This window comes from Pecten maximus, chromosome 4, assembly GCF_902652985.1.
Source record: "Pecten maximus chromosome 4, xPecMax1.1, whole genome shotgun sequence".
NCBI lineage: Eukaryota > Metazoa > Mollusca > Bivalvia > Pectinida > Pectinidae > Pecten > Pecten maximus.
This window is the reverse complement of record NC_047018.1, coordinates 36875903-36900150: the sequence shown is the minus strand read 5'-3', so window position 1 is coordinate 36900150 and position 24248 is coordinate 36875903. Positions and strand designations below refer to the sequence as shown.

The 24248-nt window shown below is 39.4% G+C and overlaps 1 protein-coding gene across 1 annotated transcript in view; it reads right to left on the bottom strand.

Moving 5' to 3' along the window:
* The window catches only part of LOC117325990 (caspase activity and apoptosis inhibitor 1-like), a 109988-nt gene extending 102038 nt beyond the window's left edge, over positions 1–7950 (bottom strand). Inside the window, exon 1 of the mRNA XM_033882541.1 lies at positions 7801–7950. Coding sequence (XP_033738432.1) covers positions 7801–7938 — 138 coding nt within the window. The 5' untranslated portion in view covers positions 7939–7950. The remainder of the gene's footprint in view (positions 1–7800) is intronic.
* Between the last annotated feature and the right edge of the window lie 16298 nt (positions 7951–24248).

Genomic DNA, 24248 nt, shown 5'->3' with positions numbered 1-24248 from the left:
ATGTGGCCAGGTAGGTCACCCATCCCTCTTCACGTCTGATCAGGGAATCAAACCCAAGCCACTCAGGCGAAAGGCTAGAGTGTTACCTATACTGGCACCCAGAGTCAATAGATACCTCAAGTGATAGTATCAGGAATGCTACACTTAGAACTAGGATAGGCATTGGTCAGTGTCTAGGTTATCTGGACAGTAATAGGATATATAGGCATTGGTCAGTTTTGAAGTTATCTGGACAGAAATAGGATAAGCATTGGTCATTTTCAAGGTTATCTGGACAGAAATTAGGATAGGCACAGGTCAGTTTTGAGGTTATCTGGACAGAAATAGGATAGGCATTGGTCATTTTCGAGGTTATCTGGACAGAAATAGGATAGGCATTGGTCATTTTCGAGGTTATCTGGACAGAAATTAGGATAAGCATTGGTCAGTTTTAAGGTTATATGGACAAATAGAATGATAGGCATTGGTCAGTTTTAAGGTTATCTGGACAGTAATAGGATAGGCACAGGTCAGTTTCGAGGTTATCTGGACAGAAATAGGATAGGCATTGGTCAGTTTTGAGGTTATCTGGACAGTTATAGGATAGGCATCGGTCAGTTTTGAGGTTATCAAGACAGAAATAGGATAAGCATTGGTCAGTTTTGAGGTTTTGGTCAGTTTTGAGGTTATCTGGACAGATATAGGATAGCATTGGTCAGTTTTCAGGTAATCTGGACAGAAATAGGATAGGCATTGGTCAGTTTTGAGGTTATCTGGACAGAGATAGGATAAGCATTGGTCAGTTTTGAGGTTTTGGTCAGTTTTGAGGTTATATGGACAAAAAAGAATAATAGGCATTGGTCAGTTTTGAGGTTATCTGGACAGTAATAGGATAGACACAGGTCAGTTTTGAGGTTATCTGGACAGATATGGGATAGGCATTGGTCAGTTTTGAGGTTATCTGGACAGATATGGGATAGGCATTGGTCAGTTTTGAGGTTATCTGGACAGATATGGGATATGCATTGGTCAGTTTTGAGGTTATCTTGACAGAAATATGACCGACATTTGTCAATTATTGGGTCGTATGGCAGAACAAGTAGATACAGTGGTCAACATCAGGCAGTATAGACAGACCTTGTTACTATGATGTTCAGGCCAACAGTTTACAGGACAGAACAAAAACAATGTCCACCTTATCAAGTCATCAAGCAAGAACTTGGTAAACATTTTGCATTGTATAGTTGAAGTGCCTGGAGCAGTGGCTATAACAGATGTCCTATTTTGGTAAGGTGTCACAGATATCTGCCTCTATATGTCCATCATTGCAACCTTGAACCTAACACAACTGCTCTTATTTCCCCAGGTAGACCTTTGATTATTCCGTTACGGAAGTTCCATGGTATGATAACTGGCACTCGTGGCAAAGATCGGCTCAGAAGCCGTCAAATTAATTCAATTTTACACATAAAATATTAGTCATATATCAATGAACATGCAATCAGCTGTTAAAGTTTAATCTGATTTAATTTTAGGTCTTATCAATTTTGTCTGGAGATATCATTTATTCTCTGTGAAGTGGAAGCCAGTACCATTAGTGTGGAACTACCGTGAAATTAACATAGGTTTTTATTTTTCTAATCAAGTATGTATAACCATGCTTTTTTCAACTTACAACATGCATTCCTAAAAATAATGAATTATCAAACATACTATCAGCAAAGATGGACGTCGCCTATAAATATCAACTTCAGTACACAATGTATAATACACTACAGTATCAGTATAATATACTACAGTATCAGTATAATATACTACAGTATCAGTATAATACACTACAGTATCAGTATAATACGCTACAGTATCAGTATAATACACTACAGTATCAGTACAATATACTACAGTATCAGTATAATACACTACAGTATCAGTATAATACACTACAGTATTATACACTACAGTATCAGTATAATACACTACATTATCAGTATAATACACTACAGTATCAGTATAATACACTACAGTATCAGTACAATATACTACAGTATCAGTATAATACACTACAGTATCAGTATAATACACTACAGTATTATACACTACAGTATCAGTATAATACACTACATTTTCAGTATAATACACTACAGTATCAGTATAATACACTACAGTATCAGTATAATACACTACAGTATCAGTATAATACACTACAGTATAATACACTACAGTATAATACACTACAGTTTAATACACTACAGTATCAGTATAATACACTACAGTATCAGTATAATACACTACAGTATAATACACTACACTATCAGTATAATACACTACAGTATCAGTATAATACACTACAGTAACAGTATAATACACTACAGTATCAGTATAATACACTACAGTATAATACACTACAGTATCAGTATAATACACTACAGTATAATACACTACAGTATCAGTATAATACACTACAGTATAATATACTACAGTATCAGTATAATACACTACAGTATAATACACTACAGTATAATACACTACAGTATAATACACTCCAGTATAATACACTACAGTATAATACACTACAGTATAATACACTACAGTATCAGTATAATACACTACAGTATCAGTATAATACACTACAGTATCAGTATAATACACTACAGTATCAGTATAATACACTCCAGTATAATACACTACAGTTTAATACACTACAGTATCAGTATAATACACTACAGTATCAGTATAATACACTACAGTATAATACACTACACTATCAGTATAATACACTACAGTATCAGTATAATACACTACAGTATCAGTATAATACACTCCAGTATAATACACTACAGTATAATACACTACAGTATAATACACTACAGTATATTACACTACAGTATAATACACTACAGTATAATACACTACAGTATAATACACTACAGTATCAGTATAATACACTACAGTATAATACACTACAGTATAATACACTACAGTATAATACACTACAGTATAATACACTACAGTATAATACACTACAGTATCAGTATAATACACTACAGTATAATACACTACAGTATAATACACTCCAGTATAATACACTACAGTATAATACACTACAGTATAATACACTACAGTATTATACACTACAGTATAATTCACTACAGTATAATACACTACAGTATCAGTATAATACAATACAGTATAATACACTACAGTATCAGTATAATACACTACAGTATCAGTATAATACAATACAGTATAATACACTACAGTATCAGTATAATACACTACAGTATTATACACCACATTATCAGTATCAGTATAATACAATACAGTATAATACACTACAGTATCAGTATAATACAATACAGTATAATACACTACAGTATCAGTATAATACACTACAGTATCAGTATAATACACTACAGTATTATACACCACATTATCAGTATCAGTAGATAATTAGTGTGATAGTAACTAGATGATGACATTATGTTATCAATGTTCGTATTTGTAGTTTTGTGTGTTATATAACAATCCATCCAATCAGATTGTGGTAATAGAATATATTGCCTTGGAGACGACTCCTTGTATTGTGGTCCCCACCCTGCCATCCACAAAGGACTATAATTAGGGTGCTAGTAGGGTTACCAAGTTACTAATTATAGCCTACCACACAGGGGTGGCCAATTTGAATATTTTAATTAAACAAAATGACTGCTTACCTGGTCAAACAGGTAGGGTAATTTGAAATATTTGCAATATTTATCACCAGTAGATATTATAGAGCATCTGTCCACTGCCAGCAGCATAATTCAGACCAATATAATCTTCCTCCACCGTAATTATAGAGGGCTGTTCTGTTACATGTACTGCCACCATCGTCCATTGTTACTAGTTATTGAATTAGATTTTGTAGAAAAAATATCCCTCCATTGAAGCTCGTTTCTTTGCTTTGAGAAAATTATCCCCAATTTTTTAATCGTCAATATAAATCCAACTCATTAAAAACAAATTGAGAATTCTATTAAAATGTTGAATGTTTGAAACCTAATACTGATTTTATTGCCTAGCTTGGCTACCTTGCAGGTGGTCCTTCGTCCACAACATAACAGTAATTGACACATTAAAATCTTAAAGCCATTCTTTCAATTTTTTTTTGCAACTAAAATTGATTCCTGAAATTGCCATCAATAATGCATACCAATTTCAACCCAAGTTGCCATTATCAAAAATTGATGTCTTTGTGTTTGGCAATGAAGCACATTAAAAAAAAGCATTGATTTTTGTGGTTGTTGGGCTCTCTCACTGGACACAAAGACCATTTTACATTTGCTGCAAATTATCTCAGGAGGCATTTTAAAAATTAAATTGCTGTAACCGGCCAGAGGTTTAGATGATTAGGAAGCCTTGTAACTCGACAGCTGGCAAAATAAATGGCGGCCGCTGAGAAACAAAGATGACTCGAAAGCACCAACTTAAATTAGATCAAACCGATGGCTTTATTTAAATTTCACAATCAATTCAAAGGAAGTGAAGATGTCAAATTCTTTACAGAAACAATGAGTCATTCCAGCTATGACACACGTATCAAAATTACAAAAAAGGGAAATGAAATTTCAAATAAAACCACTAATTCGCCATAATTAGAATCTAAATTGAAGTTTTGCATTCTCTCAAAATTCTAATGCTGGCACTCAGGATGTCTTGAAATATGGCAATTACAACTAGAATTAATCTAATCTCTGTGAAGAATTTGTGTGTGTGTAATCTGTCATATTTCGTGATTCACAGGGAATCTTGTTACAAGAAACACAATCGTGATTTAAGTGCCGACTTGTAAGTCATTTTTCCTCGTTGTTCCTCTTTTGGTGCATTATATAACCAGAGCACATGTCCTCGCTCTTTCATGGCTGATATGCTGCTCGCAGGAGTCAAAAGTCATGTTCAAACCCCACAGGACTGAAAAACCAGCAGTTCAGAAATGCTTAAATGATGGTGGTCCTTCTAGGTGTCATGAAACGAAGTCAAATCAATTTCAAATTTAAGTGCCAGGTGTCAATTAGACGTGGCAGACAAAACCTTGTTTGGCATAAAATTTCATACACAATTTCCCCACACTTCACTCAATTTTAAACATAATCCATTTTGACAGTAGCTGCCAAAGTGTGAGATGTGAGTACGGTGAGCCTCATGCAACTAGTACTGCAATCCAGCATCCGCAGCCCTGCACCCCACGAAAGAGCCAATTCAACCTGGTGCTGATAGCTTGTGTCGAGTTGTCTGTCAATTCCTAAAGAGTTAAAACTTTAAGGGAAGAGAATTTATTGAGTTTTATAGCCTAGTCCCATACTGGATGATGGCGCTCCGGCTCAGCTTGTCACCGAGCTATGTAAGTGGGTCTGACACCCGCCTCGAGGCTCAGCTCCAACATTCCATTTACTTTATTCTATTTCCAATTTCATGTAAGAAACTTAATCTAACAAATTTTCGATTATTTTTTTATTCCATTGAAAAAATTGAGGATGAAAAAAACTACAAAATGGTGAGTGATTGAGATTTATCGTTGCTGGTTAAGGTGGGGATAGAAAACAATGGTTAGATGTTCAGTGACAACGCATGTAAGGGGCGAGTGACAGAGCCACCATCAGCCTGTCTAGCCAGGCGCGCGGCAATGCACCGGCAGCCTGCTGGAGTGCACTTTAAATTGTTAGCAAGCTAAATTCACGTAATCAAAGAGAGCGCTTCAACATTGGTTTTAAGGCATCGTTCAAAGGTATTGGAAGAGAGCAGGTTTTAAAGTGACTGAAATTTCAGTTGTAATCTTCACAGAACTGAAGTGCATGATAGCTCTCCAGGTCGGAGTTCCAATGCGATATTTGGTGATCTAAGTTAGAATTATTTTGTAATAACGTCCTCACAGAACTATACAATTGCATGCATTCAGAGAGAGTATCAAAGAATGGAGACACTGTACATGGTACATGTCAAGCCTTCCATGACTCACAGAAGCAAATGACAATCACCGGTATAAACTTGTAGATTCCAGACTAAAAACAGGATTTGAGCACTTTAATGTGAGGGAGCATTAAGACCAGGCTATAATTTTCAAACCCCATCTCTCTGTGGCAGGCAAGAAAGGTCTTTCCTTCATTTTGTACCTTATTACATAAGTAGCAAGGAATTGAAATGGAGAATAGCGACCAGTTAGATGGGCTGGCCAAATCGGACTACTCGACCGATGCCGTACTCCAGACATGCTCAAACACTTGGTGTGTTAATATCCCTGAAAAAAGGGAAATGGACAAAATTAATGAAATTTGTGGATTTTTCTGGAATAAAGCCCCATTACCCCAGGAGTAATTGAGGCGGTGTTTGAATTGTTGAAATCCCTGCTTCTTGGTATAATTTCATTTGTCTGACTTAAGGAAAAAATGTCTACCACCAAATACTCAATAACACATTGGAACAATGTCAAAAGTTACATGTTTGCCAAATACATCTTGCCAAATCTTAAACCGAAAACTATTTTTCATTATAAAAGAATACAAATTTGAAAGTAAATTCCAACGGAAAAAAAATGGAAGATAAACAAATGTATGACAAAGACAAATTTCCAAAAATTCTTGGATGTACATTTTAGACAATTTTTATGAATTTGATTTGTTCTAACAGTATTCTCCAACATTTCGGTGATATCACTATTACAATCTATGGCAATACCTTGTGAGTGTATCATTCTCACAAAGGATGGTACAATCAAGGAAACTCCTCGCCGCTGGCTGACTTTGGAGTAATATTTTTCCAGACAGAATATGCATTGAGATGTTTTTTCTATACCTGTTTATTACAGGTCCATGGCAGTGTAAAACAATAAGACAACAGTTAAAGCTATGACAATTTATTTGTTTTTTATTTTCCTTATTGTGATGGAAAGAACATCAGCAAAAATCTTCTAACTGTCTGTTGGGCAAGAGTTTCTTGTTTGGAAACTTTTTTTTTTTTTACCACGCAAAATTCCTATTGTCCATTTTTTCCTATTGTCTGTGTATTTGTCCCATTTTCAAGCTTTTTCCAACTCATGATATAATAAGAAAATATGTCTTTCCTTCTTGACAAAAAACACCCAGTTAATATCTTTTTTAAATCTTTTAATACTTGTTATGGGTATGTAATCTTGAGAGTAAGTTAAAATATTGCATTATGTTGATTTTTTTTTTTGCAGGTTTTAGGGTGTGATTGTACACTTATTTCAAGAGAAATCTTGTTAAACATGCAATGTTTCATCAGCTGTCTACAATGAATTCTGTAAATTGGAGATGTATCTCATTAATACATACATATCAGATAGAAAATGCTTGCTCAATTCAGAGGTGGACATAACCCTTCTACAGTAGATTTATTTACGTAGGATTGACGTGAAGGGGTAGTGAGTGAGGTTGAATCATGTGTTCGGGTTCACACACACAACAGTACATACATTTACTCTATAAACGTAATACATCACACGTTAACAAGCCTTTATCAGTAGTCAGCTCAACCAATCCTCCGTTTTATTTTCTAATTGGAGTGATCTCCCCTGAAAATTGTAATATCTCAACTGTGATTTCATTTATTTTCTGACACAATTATTTTTAGCATCAAACAAACATCTGACAGCAGATCTGTTTGTTTTAAGTACACTGTGTTTGGCATGTTTTGAAAACATTGCTACAAGAACTCTTTTGTTTATTCATGCACCGAACACGAGAATATCAAATCAAAGCTGATAACAACCTTATTGATGTCTAAAATTTACTTTGATTTGAAATTCTAAGTTTTTGTCCGTCCTACCTTTTTCTTTGTTTCTTTCTTCTGTTTCTTTGCTTTCCTTTTTTCATGAGACTTTCTCCTCTTGGTCTCCACCCCCGGGGCAGTGTCTGTCAGGGGATCTCCCTGGGTGGAGTCGGCCAACATCTTAGCGGCACTCATCTTTGGATATCTTTGAAAATAAAATAATTCATGTCTGGTTATATTGTGGAAATAAACCTTTATATAAAATATAAAAACGTGCCTGAATACATTGTAGTTTGTATTTATAATAGTGATAGTCAGTGTTTGTTTATTTAGTTAGAAGCACTCTACGAAGAAGTCGAGTATCATCATTATAACTTGTATTCTTTACACATATGTGACATTTGATATATATTATAAAATATCAACAAAGGGTTGCACCTGCCTGACTGAAGAGTGGAGAAAGGGGAAGTAACTGCATGAACAAACACGTGCAATCAATGATTGCTAAGCTGAGTAAGATCACCAGTGACAATTATCACAAATTTCTTACACTAAAATTTTAGAAACTTATTAAGATATGAAATGCCTAATTAATGAACCCAGTAACCATTTATGCAAAATCTGCTCCTCTTTCCCCAAGGGTGTTTCTGGCCAAATTTGGTCAAATTTCATTCAGTCGTTCATGACTAGAAGCGATTTAAACGAAATGTTGATGGATGACAGACGGACAGACAGACGAGAGATGCTGCGCCATGGCATGAGCTAATAAAATTGTACACATGCCCACTGTAATAGACATATTAGCAGAGCACCCACACAAAACAGCACCCAACAGTAAACTGAACTTAATAAAAAAAAACTTCAACAAAATTAGACACCGACGGGGACAGGGGGAAAATTTCATCTCCACTCTTACATTGAAATTCAAATGTTAAGCTGGACCCACTCAATCCCACCAAAGTGTTTCCACAGCAACCTGAAACGTTTTTATCAAGTCTTTGAAACGAAAATATGGCTATAAAATGTCAAGGTAGAGATATGGTAATGTACCGGTTATTTATGGGTATGTATAGAAATAAAGCTCTCATAACATCTCAAACTTAAATACACTGATGTTAAACAAAAGTTTTAAATTTCTTTCAGCACAAGAAATAGTATTAGATTTCTTTTTTATTCTAACATTTTAGTTTTTATCATATGACAGAAAATACAACACAATGGTAATGATGTAGACAATGGTAAAATGTCGAGTTACAGACTGCCTGGGATAGACTCATTTAGTGGTCATCCATCAGGTGTCAAGGCCAACAGTCTAGCCCTGTAAATTTGATATGCTTTTATTTATACTTATTTCTTGGTCTGCATGCATCTGAAACATGGTTTATATCCAAATGTCTTTTGCTATCACATGTTTCCCTAAATTACCAGCTCATATATCTAATATAGACCTTCAAAGGCCTTACCAGACTGTTTTATCTAATATAGACCCCCCAAAGGCCTAACCAGGCTGTTTTATCTAATATAGACCCTGCAAAGGCCTTACCAGACTGTTATATCTAATATAGACCCCCAAAGGCCTTACTAGGCTGTTTTATCTAATATAGACCCCCAAAGGCCTAACCAGGCTGTTGTATCTAATAAAGACCCCCAAAGGCCTTACCAGGCTGTTTTATCTAATATAGACCCTGCAAAGGCCTTACCAGACTGTTATATCTAATATAGACCCCCAAAGGCCTTACTAGGCTGTTTTATCTAATATAGACCCCCAAAGGCCTAACCAGGCTGTTGTATCTAATAAAGACACCCAAAAGGCCTTACCACAATGTTTTATTTAATATAGACCCTCCAAAGGCCTTACCAGACGGTTATATCTAATATAGACCTTCAAAGGCCTTACCAGGCTGTTTTATCTAATATAGACCCCCCAAAGGCCTTACCAGGCTGTTTTATCTAATATAGACCCTGCAAAGGCCTTACCAGACTGTTATATCTAATATAGACCCCCAAAGGCCTTACCAGGCTGTTTTATCTAATATAGACCCTGCAAAGGTCTTACCAGGCTGTTATATCTAATAAAGACCCTCCAAAGGTCTTACCAGGCTGTTATATTTAATATAGACCCTCCAAAGGCCTTACCAGACAGTTATATCTAATATAGACCTCCAAAGGCCTAACCAGACTGTTATATCTAATATAGACCTCCAAAGGCCTTACCAGACTGTTATATCTAATATAGACTCTCCAAAGACCTAACCAGGCTGTTATATCTAATATAGACCCCCAAAGGTCTTACCAGGCTGTTTTATCTAATATAGACCCTCCAAAGGCCTTACCAGACTGTTATATCTAATATAGACCCCCAAAGGTCTCACCAGACTGTTATATCTAATATAGACCCTCCAAAGGCCTTACCAGACTATTATATCTAATTTAGACCTCCAAAGGCCTTACCAGACTGTTATATCTAATATAGACCCGCAAAGGCCTTACCAGACTGTTGTATCTAATATAGACCCTCCAAAGGCCAAACCAGGCTGTTATATCTAATATAGACCCTCCAAAGGTCTTACCAGGATGTGATATCTAATATAGACCCCCAAAGGTCTTACCAGGATGTGATATCTAATATAGACCCTCCAAAGGTCTTACCAGGATGTGATATCTAATATAGACCCCCAAAGGTCTTACCAGGATGTGATATCTAATATAGACCCTCCAAAGGTCTTACCAGGATGTGATATCTAATATAGACCCTCCAAAGGTCTTACCAGGCTGTTATATCTAATATAGACCCTCCAAAGGTCTTACCAGGCTGTTATATCTAATATAGACCCCCAAAGGCCTTACCAGGCTGTTTTATCTAATATAGACCCTCCAAAGGTCTTACCAGGCTGTTGTACCTAATAAAGACCCCCAAAAGGCTTTACCAGACTGTTTTATCTAATATAGACCCCCAAAGGCCTTACCAGACTGTTTTATCTAATAAAGACCCCCCAATGGCCTAACCAGACTGTTATATCTAATATAGACCCCTAAAGGCCTAACCAGACTGTAATATATAATAAAGACCGCAAAAAGCCTTACCAGACTGTGATATCTAATATAGACCCCCCAATGGCCTAACCAGACTGTTATATCTAATATAGACCTCCAAAGGCCTTACCACACGGTTATATCTAATACAGACCCCCAAAGGCCTTACCAGACTGTTATATCTAATATAGACCTCAAAAGGCCTTACCAGACTGTTATATCTAATTTAGACCCTCAAAAGGCCTTACCAGACTGTTATATCTAATACAGACCCTCAAAGGCCTTACCAGGCTGTTATATCTAATATAGACCCTCCAAAGACCTTACCAGGCTGTTTTATCTAATATAGACCCTCCAAAGGCCTTACCAGGCTGTTATATCTAATATAGACCTCCAAAGGCCTAACCAGGCTGTTATATCTAATATAGACCCTCAATAGATCTTACAAGACTGTTATATCTAATATAGACCCTCCAAAGGTCTAACCAGGCTGTTATATCTAATATAGACCCTCCAAAGGCCTAACTAGGCTGTTATATCTAATATAGACCATCAAAAGGCCTTACCAGGCTGTTTTATCTAATACAGACCCTCAATAGATCTTACAAGACTGTAATATCTAATATAGACCCTCCAAAGGTCTAACCAGGCTGTTATATCTAATATAGATCCTCCAAAGGCCTAACCAGACTGTTATATCTAATATAGACCTCCAAAGGCCTTACCAGGCAGTGTTTTATCTAATATAGACCCTCCAAAGGCCTTACCAGGATGTTATTTCTAATATAGACCCTCCAAAGGCTTAACTAGGCTGTTATATCTAATATAGACCCCCAAAAACCTAACCAGGCTGTTATATCTAATATAGACCCTCCAAAGGTCTTACCAGACTATTATATCTCATATAGACCTCCAAAGGTCTTACCAGACTGTTATATCTAATATAGACCCCCAAAGGCCTTACCAATCTGTTATATCTAATATAGACCCTTTAAAGGCCTAACCAGACTGTTATATCTAATATAGACCCTCCAAAGGCCTTACCAGACTGTTATATCTAATATAGACCCTCCTAAGGCCTAACCAGGCTGTTATATCTAATATAGACCTCCAAAGGCCTTACCAGGCTGTTATATCTAATATAGACCCTCCAAAGACCTTACAAATCTGTTATATCTAATATAGACCCTTTAAAGGCCTAACCAGACTGTTATATCTAATATAGACCCTCCAAAGTTCTGACCAGACTGTTATATTTAATATAGACCCTCCAAAGGCCTTACCAGACTGTTATATCTAATATAGACCCCCAAAGGCCTAACCAGACTGTTATATCTAATATAGACCGAAAAAAGCCTTACCAGACTGTTATATCTAATTTAGACCCCCAAAGGCCTAACCAGGCTGTTATATCTAATATAGACCTCCAAAGGCCTAACCAGGCTGTTATATCTAATATAGACCCTCCAAAGGCCTTACCAGACGGTTATATCTAATACAGACCCCCAAAGGCCTTACCAGGCTGTTATATCTAATATAGACCCTCCAAAGGTCTGACCAGAATGTTATATCTAATATAGACACCCCAAAGGCCTTACCAGACTGTTATATCTAATACAGACCCCCAAAGGCCTTACCAGGCTTTTATATCTAATAAAGACCCTTCAAAGGCCTAACCAGGCTGTTATATCTAATAAAGACCCTCCAAAGGTCTAACCAGGTTGTTATATCTAATATAGACCCTCCTAATGCCTAACCAGGCTGTTATATCTAATATAGACCCTCCAAAGGTCTGACCAGGCTGTTATATCTAATATAGACCCCCAAAGGTCTTACCAGACTGTTATATCTTATATAGACCGTCCATAGATCTTATCAGACTCTTATATCTAATTTAGACCCTCCAAAGGTCTAACCAGGCTGTTATTTCTCTAATATAGACCCTCCAAAGGCCTAACCAGGCTGTCATATAAACATATATATGAAAAGCCCCTTATGTATATAGTACAGCCTTACCTGTACTGCCCCTTGTACTATAAGTAATTTTTTGTTTGCTGAATTATCTCCCCCTTAAATCTAAGAAACCTAATCCCTAGTCTTTCAAGCTCCTATACTTCTTTACTAGCCCCTACTTTATCTCATTACTAGCCCCTACTTTATCTCAAGCTCCTATACCATGTACTTCCTTACTAGTCCCAACTTTATCTAATTACTAGCCCCTACTTTATCTCATTACTAGCCCCTACTTTATCTAATTACTAGCCCCTACTTTATCTCATTACTACCCCCTACTTTATCTCAAGCTCCTATACCATGTACTTCCTTACTAGCCCCAACTTTATCTCATTACTTGCCCCTACTTTATCTCATTACTAGCCCCTATTTTGTCTCATTACTAGCCCCTACTTTATCTCATTACTAGCCCCTACTTTATCTAATTACTAGCCCCTACTTTATCTAATTACTAGCCCCTACTTTATCTCAAGCTCCTATACAATGTACTTCCTTACTAGCCCCAACTTTATCTCATTACTTGCCCCTACTTTATCTCATTACTAGCCCCTATTTTGTCTCATTACTAGCCCCTACTTTATCTCATTACTAGCCCCTACTTTATCTAATTACTAGCCCCTACTTTATCTAATTACTAGCCCCTACTTTATCTCATTACTAGCCCCTACTTTATCTCATTACTAGCCCCTACTTTATCTCATTACTAGCCCCTACTTTATCTCATGACTAGCCCCTACTTTATCTCATTACTAGCCCCTAATTTGTCTCATTACTAGCCCCAACTTCATCTCATTACTAGTCCCTACTTTGTCTCATTACTAGCCCCTACTTTATCTCATTACTAGCCCCTACTTTATCTAATTACTAGCCCCTACTTTATCTCATTACTAGCCCCTACTTTATCTCATTACTAGCCCCTACTTTATCTCATTACTAGTCCCTACTTTATCTCATTACTAGCCCCTACTTTATCTTATTACTAGCCCCTACTTTATCTCATTACTGACCCCTTCTAGACATGTCAAGCTCCCTCTTCTCCCTCCTACGATCTCCTTTTAATTATAACCGCACAAAATAACTAAGGCACACCTCCGTAGCCTACCAGCTCCAGGCACCTCAACATGTAGTGTACGATTTAATTTAATGACGTTTGTAAAGGTGTATTCACAAAAGTAACGACTTTCTAAATGTGTCCTTTTCACATTCAGCTTGTGTTGATTACGTTTTTACATCTACTAAGGTTAAGTCTTGTTATTCCATTTAAGTGTTCCTAATTAAGACCCCTATTATTGATATGCATTCTGGCATCTGAATGGGCAAGTTATTTCTGCCAGCTTTGATCATTGGGGCTTGACCTTCACAACTCATTTCAATAAACTGAAGTACCATATAATGACCTTGAAGAACTCCATGTCCATACACACAGCAATCAAATACTTGTGTAATGTGTTCATTCAAAATTCAAGTTATAAATGAAAAGGCCCATGGGACATGTATTATGTTTAATTATGATAACATCAATATTAACGACAATGTAGCTACAGAGCATTCTTTCATTTTTCTGTATAGCTTTAATGAGAAATGTAACGATGCCACACAAGTGTTAACATGACAATATTATCCTCTTTGGGCCATAATAAAAGTTGGATACATTATCATGGAGAAAAAGATTTACTAAACATCGTTTTAATGCTTGTAAAATTGGACAATAGCCTACCAAATAAAGTTTCATGATGATTGTGGGTGATCATTTCAATATCATAAGTTCTCAACTCCAAATGACATAGTGACCTACATTTGAAATAGTAGTATAATATTCCTCAAGATGATTATGATGCAAACCTGGGACTCAATCTCCAGGATGTGAGGGTATACCCTGGGGCCAATATCAGTAGCATGATTTTGCTAAAACTTTTAATTCTCAGAAATTGTATATTTGGTTATGAGGAGGCAGACTGGCCCCCTGTCTCTAGAATATTAAAATCAAAAATAGAATTGAGCTGTATGATTTTGATCTCTGGGATATGTCAGATTCTAGAGACCGTAAGTTTCAAACCAGGGGGAGATAATCCAGTATTAGATATTAGCTGATGAGCAATTCTTGGGCAAAAAAACCGTGAGGTGGAAATGCTTACCATTTCTTTATGGTTAGTCCCAGGGACTATTTACCCAGGAAAAGTCTGAAGTGGCACACCCATGTGAACTAGTTTTTTGTTCATTTATTTATTTCACAAAAAACATACACCAATATGTGAACATGTATTAATCACTTTTGTTGACCAGGATAGCTTAATGATAATGAATAGTGTAAAACAATTAAAACACCCCTAACAAGGTTATATATAGAACAGGAAAGGTCAAAGGTCACCTTTTCAACAAAATAACAAATGCATGGACAGAAATCCATCCTTAATTAACTTTCATCTCTGACAAAAGTTTGAAGGTCATACCCAGGTATTTCACCTGTAGACAGATTATCAGGACAGGTGTAAAACTTGAGTTACACCTACGGAGGCAGTGTGACAATTAAAATGCCAAATTAGCTGATTACAGATATACCCCTCAAGCTCTGTTTGTTGTTAATGAAGTGTGATTGATCAATTCTTTATCTCCCAAACATCGCTCATTATCGCATGTTACCTCACAAACAGTTCCTAACTCATAATACAAAGTTAGAGTTTTAAAAATATGGTTAACTTAACGTGATGGTTTGTATTCTCTTTCAGTTAGAGAATAGAAAAACATACATGTAGGAGTCTGTAGTATCAATCAGCGACTCCCAGAAATAGCTGGATCGGAAAACTTTCTACCTACCACTAAATACTTCTACTTGAATCGGCTTTGTTTTGCCAACATTGTGAAATCTTCTGTAAAGTCTGTTTGTCAGAAGTTGGTTTGGAATTTCTCAGTGAAAAGGGATTCCCCAACATACATCATCTAATTATTTTCTGTGACAAAGACATCATATCAGTTCTCCAATCTCTGCCAAAACATTTCTGTTTTGATGAAAGGAAAAAAAATAACATACCAATGTAAGTCAGGATAAACAGTCCATGACACATCTTATAAAATCACTTTTTAAAACCACCCAAAACTATCTATCTGTTGCCTGCTGTCCGATATCTATTCTGGTCAAATAACTTTCCTTGTATCCAATACCCTACATAAACTACAGTATCCAATACCCCAACCTCAACTACAGTATCCAATACCCTACCCCAACTACAGTATCCAATACCCTACCCCAACTACAGTATCCAATACCCTACCCCAACTACAGTATCCAATACCCTACCACAACTACAGTATCCAATACCCTACCCTAACTGCAGTATCCAATACCCTACCCCAACTACAGTATCCAATACCCTACCCCAACTACAGTATCTAATACCCTACCCCAACTACAGTATCTAATACCCTACCCCAACTACAGTATCCAATACCCTACCCCAACTACAGTATCCAATACCCTACCCCAACTACAGTATCCAATACCCTACCCCAACTACAGTATCCAATACCCTACCCCAACTATAGTATCCAATACCCTACCCCAACTATAGTATCTAATACCCTACCCCAACTACAGTATCCAATACCCTACCCCAACTACAGTATCCAATACCCTACCCCAACTACAGTATCCAATACCCTACCCCAACTACAGTATCCAATACCCTACCCCAACTACAGTATCCAATACCCTACCCCAACTACAGTATCCAATACCCTACCCCTACTACAGTATCCAATACCCTACCCCTACTACAGTATCCAATACCCTACCCCAACTATAGTATCCAATACCCAACCCCAACTACAGTATCTAATACCCTACCCCAACTACAGTATCCAATACCCAACCCCAACTACAGTATCTAATACCCTACCCCAACTACAGTATCCAATACCCAACCCCAACTACAGTATCTAATACCCTACCCCAACTATAGTATCCAATACCCAACCCCAACTACAGTATCTAATACCCTACCCCAACTACAGTATCCAATACCCAACCCCAACTACAGTATCTAATACCCTACCCCAACTACAGTATCCAATACCCAACCCCAACTACAGTATCTAATACCCTACCCCAACTACAGTATCCAATACCCTACCCCAACTACAGTATCCAAGACCCTACCACAACTACAGTATACAATACCCTATCCCAACTACAGTATCCAATACCCCACCCCAACTACAGTATCCAATACCCTACCCCAACTACAGTATCCAATACCCTACCCCAACTACAGTATCCAATACCCCACCCTAACTACAGTATCCAATACTCCACCCCAACTACAGTATGCAATACCCCACCCCTACTACAGTATCCAATACCCTACTTCAACTACAGTATCTAATACCCTACCCCAACTACAGTATCCAATACCCTACCCCAACTACAGTATCCAATACCCTACCCCAACTACAGTATCCAATACCCCACCCCAACTACAGTATCCAATACCCTACCCCAAACTACAGTATCCAATACCCCACCCTAACTACAGTATCCAAAACCCCACCCCAACTACAGTATCAAATACCCCACCCAACTTACAGTATCCAATACCCTACCCCAACTACAGTATCCAATACCCTACCCCAACTACAGTATCCAATACCCTACCCCAACTACAGTATCTAATACCCTACCCTAACTACAGTATCCAATACCCCACCCCAACTACAGTATCCAATACCCTACCCCAACTACAGTATCCAATATCCTACCCCAACTACAGTATCCAATACCCCAACCCAACTACAGTATCCAATACCCTATCCCAACTACAGTATCCAATACCCTACCCCAACTACAGTATCCAATACCCTACCCCAACTACAGTATCCAATATCCTACCCCAACTACAGTATCCAATACCCCAACCCAACTACAGTATCCAATACCCCAACCCAACTACAGTATCCAATACCCTACCCCAACTACAGTATCCAATACCCAACCCCAACTACAGTATCCAATACCCAACCCCAACTACAGTATCCAATACCCTACCCCAACTACAGTATCCAATACCCTACCACAACTACAGTATTCAATACCCTACCCCAACTACAGTATCCAATACCCCACCCCAACTACAGTATCTAATACCCTACCCCAACTACAGTATCCAATACCCTACCCCAACTACAGTATCCAATACCCCACCCCAACTACAGTATCTAATACCCTACCCCAACTACAGTATCCAATACCCTACCCAAACTACAGTATCCAATAACCTACCCCAACTACAGTATCCAATACCCTACCCAAACTACAGTATCCAATACCCCACCCTAACTACAGTATCCAATACCTACCCCAACTACAGTATCCAATACCCTACCCCAACTACAGTATCAAATACCCTACCCCGACTACAGTATCCAATACCCTACCACAACTACAGTATCCATAAACCTACCCCAACTACAGTATCCAATACCCCACCCTGACTACAGTATCCAATACCCTACCCCAACTACAGTATCCAATACCCCACCCTGACTACAGTATCCAATACCCTACCACAACTACAGTATCCATAAACCTACCCCAACTACAGTATCCAATACCCTACCCCAACTACAGTATCCAATACCCTACCCCAACTACAGTATCCAATACCCTACCCCAACTACAGTATCCAATACCCCACCCCAACTACAGTATCCAATACCTCACCCCAACTACAGTATCCAATACCCTACCCCAACTACAGTATCCAATACCCTACCCCAACTACAGTATCCAATACCCTACCCCAACTACAGTATCCAATACCCTACCCCAACTACAGTATCCAATACCCTACCCCAACTACAGTATCCAATACCCCACCCCAACTACAGTATCCAATAACCTACCCCAACTACAGTATCCAATACCCTACCCTAACTACAGTATCCAATACTCCACCCCAACTACAGTATCAAATACCCTACCCCAACTACAGTATCCAATACCTTACCACAACTACAGTATCCAATACCCCACCCCAACTACAGTATCCAATACCCTACCCCAACTACAGTATCCAATACACTACCCCAACTACAGTATCCAATACCCCAACCCAACTACAGTATCCAATACCCCACCCCAACTACAGTATCCAATACCCTACCCTAACTACAGTATCCAATACCCCACCCCAACTACAGTATCAAATACCTTACCCCAACTACAGTATCCAATACCCTACCACAACTACAGTATCCAATACCCCACCCTAACTACAGTATCCAATACCCCACCCCAACTACAGTATCAAATACCCTACCCCAACTACAGTATCCAATACCCTACCCTAACTACAGTATCCAATACCCCACCCCAACTACAGTATCAAATACCCTACCCCAACTACAGTATCCAATACCCTACCACAACTACAGTATCTAATACCCCACCCTAACTACAGTATCCAATACCCCACCCCAACTACAGTATCTAATACCCTACCCCAACTACAGTATCCAATACCCTATATAAACTACAGTATCAAATACCCTACCCCAACTACAGTATCAAATACCCCACCCTAACTACAGTATCCAATACCCCACCCAAACTACAGTATTTAATACCCTACCCCAACTACAGTATCCAATACCCTATATAAACTACAGTATCCAATACCCCACCCCAACTACAGTATCAAATACCCCACCCTAACTACAGTATCCAATACCCTACCACAACTACAGTATCCAATACCCCACCCCAACTACAGTATCCAATACCCTACCACAACTACAGTATCCAATACCCCTACCACAACTACAGGTATCAAATACCCACCCTAACTACAGTATCCAATACCCTACCACCACACCTACAGTATCCAATACCCTACCCCCAACTACAGTATCCAATACCCCACCCAACTACAGTATCCAATACCCTACCACAACTACAGTATCTAATACCTACCCCAACTACAGTACCCAATACCCTACCCCAACTACAGTATCCAATACCCTACCCCAACTACAGTATCCAATACCCTACCACAACTACAGTATCCAATACCCTACCACAACTACAGTATCCAATACCCCTACCCTAACTACAGTATCCAATACCCCACCCCAACTACAGTATCCAATACCCTACCCAACTACAGTATCTAATCCCCACCCACTACAGTACAATACCCACCCCCAAATACCCTACCCCACCCATACAGTATCCAATACCCCAACCCCAACTACAGTATCCAATACCTACCCCAACTACAGTATTCAATACCCTACCCCAACTACAGTATCCAATACCCTACCCCAACTACAGTATCCAATATCCTACCCCAACTATAGTATCTAATACCCTACCCAACTACAGTATTCAATACCCTACCCCAACTACAGTATCCAATATCCTACCCCAACTACAGTATCCAATACCCTACCCCAACTACAGTATCCAATCCCCACCCCAACCACAGTATCCAATACCCTACCCCAACTACAGTATCCAATACCTACCCCAACTACAGTATCCAATACCCTACCCCAACTACAGTATCCAATACCCTACCCCAACTACAGTATCCAATACCCTACCCCAACTACAGTATCCAATACCCTACCCCAACTACAGTATTCAATACCTACCCCCTACAGTATCCATCCCACCAAATATATCCAATACCTACCCCAACTACAGTATCCAATACCCCACCCCAACTACAGTATCCAATACCCTACCCCAACTACAGTATCCAAAACCTACCCCAATACTATATACCACCCCAACTACTATCCATACCCCCCCAACTACAGTATCCTATACCCACCCAAATACATATCCAATACCCACCCAACTACAGTATCCAAAACCACCCCACTCAGTCCATACCCAAACCCAACTAAATATCCAAAACCCTACCCCACTACAGTATCCAAAACCCACCCAACACATATCCCCAAAGACCACCCAAACGTACATACCCAACCCCCCAACTCAGTATCCATACCCTACCCCAACTACAGTACCAATAAACCCCCCCCAACTACAGTATCCAATACCCCACCCCAACTACAGTATCCAATACCCTACCCAACTAAGTTTATCCAATACCTACCCCAACTACAGTATCCAATACCCCACCCCAACTACAGTATCCAACCCACCCCCAACTACAGTATCCAATACCCACCCCAACTACCGTATCCAATAAACCCTACCCAAATACAGTATCCAAAACCCTACCCCAACTACAGTATCCAATACCCTACCCCAAATACAGTATCCAATACCCACCCAACTACATAACTAATATCCCCACCCCAACTACAGTAACCAATACCCCACCCCCAACTACAGTACCATACCCCCACCCAACTACAGTACCCATACCCAACTACAGTATCCAATACCTACCCCAACTACAGTATCCAATACCCTACCCCAACCACAGTATCCAATACCCACCCCAACTACAGTATCCAATACCCCACCCCAACTACAGTATCCAATACCCCACCCCAACTACAGTATCCAATACCCCACCCCAACTACAGTATCCAATACCCTACCCCAACTACAGTATCCAATACCCTACCCCAACTACAGTATCCAATACCCCACCCCAACTACAGTATCCAATACCCCCCCAACTACAGTATCCAATACCCTACCCCAACTAAAAGTATCCCAAAACCCAAACCCCAACTACAGTATCTAATACCCTACCCAAACTACAGTATCTAATACCCTACCCAACTACAGTATCCAATACCCCACCCCAACTACAGTATCAAATACCCTACCCCAACTACAGTATCTAATACCCACCCCAACTACAGTATCCAATACCCCACCCCAACTACAGTATCCAAAACCCACCCAACTACTATCCAACCCCCCCAACACAGTATCCAATACCCTACCCCAACTACAGTATCTAATACCCTACCCCAACTACAGTATCCAATACCCTACCCCAACTACAGTATCCAATACCCCTACCCCAACTACATACCAAAACCACCCAACCCTTCCAACCCACCCCAACTACAGTATCCAATACCCTACCCCAACTCCGTATCCAACCCTACCTCAACTACAGTATCCAATCCCCACCCAACACGTATCCAATACCTACCCCAACTACGATCCATACCCTACCCAAACTACAGTATCCAATACCCTACCCCACTACAGTATCCAATACCCTACCCCCAACTACAGTATCCAATACCCTCCCAACTACAGTATCCAATACCCTACCCCAACTACAGTATCCAATACCCTACCCCAACTACAGTATCCAATACCCTACCCAACTACAGTATCCAATACCCTACCCCAACTACAGTATCCAATACCCTACCCCAACTACAGTATCCAATACCCTACCCCAACTACAGTATCCAATACCCTACCCCAACTACAGTATCCAATACCCTACCCCAACTACAGTATCCAATACCCCACCCCAACTACAGTATCCAATACCTACCCCAACTACAGTATCCAATACCCTACCCAACTACAGTATCCAATACCCTACCCCAACTACAGTATCCAATACCCTACCCCAACTACAGTATCCAATACCCTACCCCAACTACAGTATCCAATACCCCTACCCCAACTACAGTATCCAATACCCCACCCCCAACTACAGTATCAAATACCCACCCCAACTACAGTATCCAATACCCTACCCCTAACTACAGTATCCAATACCCTACCCAACTACAGTATCCAATACCCTACCCCAACTACAGTATCCAATACCCTACCCAACTACAGTATCCAATACCCTACCCCAACTACAGTATCCAATACCCCACCCCAACTACAGTATCCAATACCCTACCCCAACTACAGTATCCAATACCCCACCCCAACTACAGTATCCAATACCCTACCCCCAACTACAGTATCCAATACCCTACCCCAACTACAGTATCCAATACCCCTACCCCAACTACAGTATCCAATACCCTACCCCAACTACAGTATCCAATACCCTACCCCAACTACAGTATCCAATACCCCACCCCAACTACAGTATCCAATACCCTACCCCAACTACAGTATCCAATACCCTACCCTACTACAGTATCCAATACTCCACCCCAACTACAGTATCCAATACCCTACCCCAACTACAGTATCCAATACCCTACCCCAACTACAGTATCCAATACCCACCCCCAACTACAGTATCCAATCCCTACCCCCAACTCCTATCCCCTACCAACTACATAATCCAATACCCAACCAACACATACCCTACCCCACCCCCAACTACTATCCCAATACCCTACCCAACTACAGTATCCAATCCCCCACCCCAACTACAGTATCAAATACCTACCCCAACTACAGTATCCAATACCCTACCCCAACTACAGTATCCAATACCCCACCCAACTACAGTATCCAATACCCCACCCCAACTACAGTATCCAATACCCTACCCAACTACAGTATCCAATACCCTACCCTAACTACAGTATCCAATACCCACCCCAACTACAGTATCAAATACCCTACCCCAACTACAGTATCCAATACCACCAAACAGTATTAATACCCACCCTAAATACAGTATCCAAAATACCCCACCCAAACTACAGTATCAATACCCACACCCCAATACGTACACAAACCCTTAAACTACGTATCAATACCCTACCCCAACTACAGTATCAAATACCCCACCCTAACTACAGTATCCAATACCCCACCCAACTACAGTATTTAATACCCTACCCCAACTACAGTATCCAATACCCTATATAAACTACAGTATCCAATACCCCACCCCAACTACAGTATCAAATACCCCACCCTAACTACAGTATCCAATACCCTACCACAACTACAGTATCAAATACCCCACCCTAACTACAGTATCCAATACCCTACCACAACTACAGTATCCAATACCCCACCCCAACTACAGTATCCAATACCCTACCACAACTACAGTATCCAATACCCTACCACAACTACAGTATCAAATACCCCACCCTAACTACAGTATCCAATACCCTACCACAACTACAGTATCCAATACCCTACCCCAACTACAGTATCCAATACCCCACCCCAACTACAGTATCCAATACCCTACCACAACTACAGTATCTAATACCTACCCCAACTACAGTATCCAATACCCTACCCCAACTACAGTATCCAATACCCCACCCCAACTACAGTATCCAATACCCTACCCAAACTACAGTATCAAATACCCTACCCCAATACAGTACCATACCCACCCCAACTACAGTATCCAATACCCACCCCCAACTACAGTATCCAATACCCCACCCCAACTACAGTATCCAATACCCTACCCAATACGTATCCAATACCACCCAAATCATTCCAAACCTACCCAACTACAGTACCATCCCTTTCCCCAACTACAGTATTCCCAAAACCCTACCCCAACTACAGT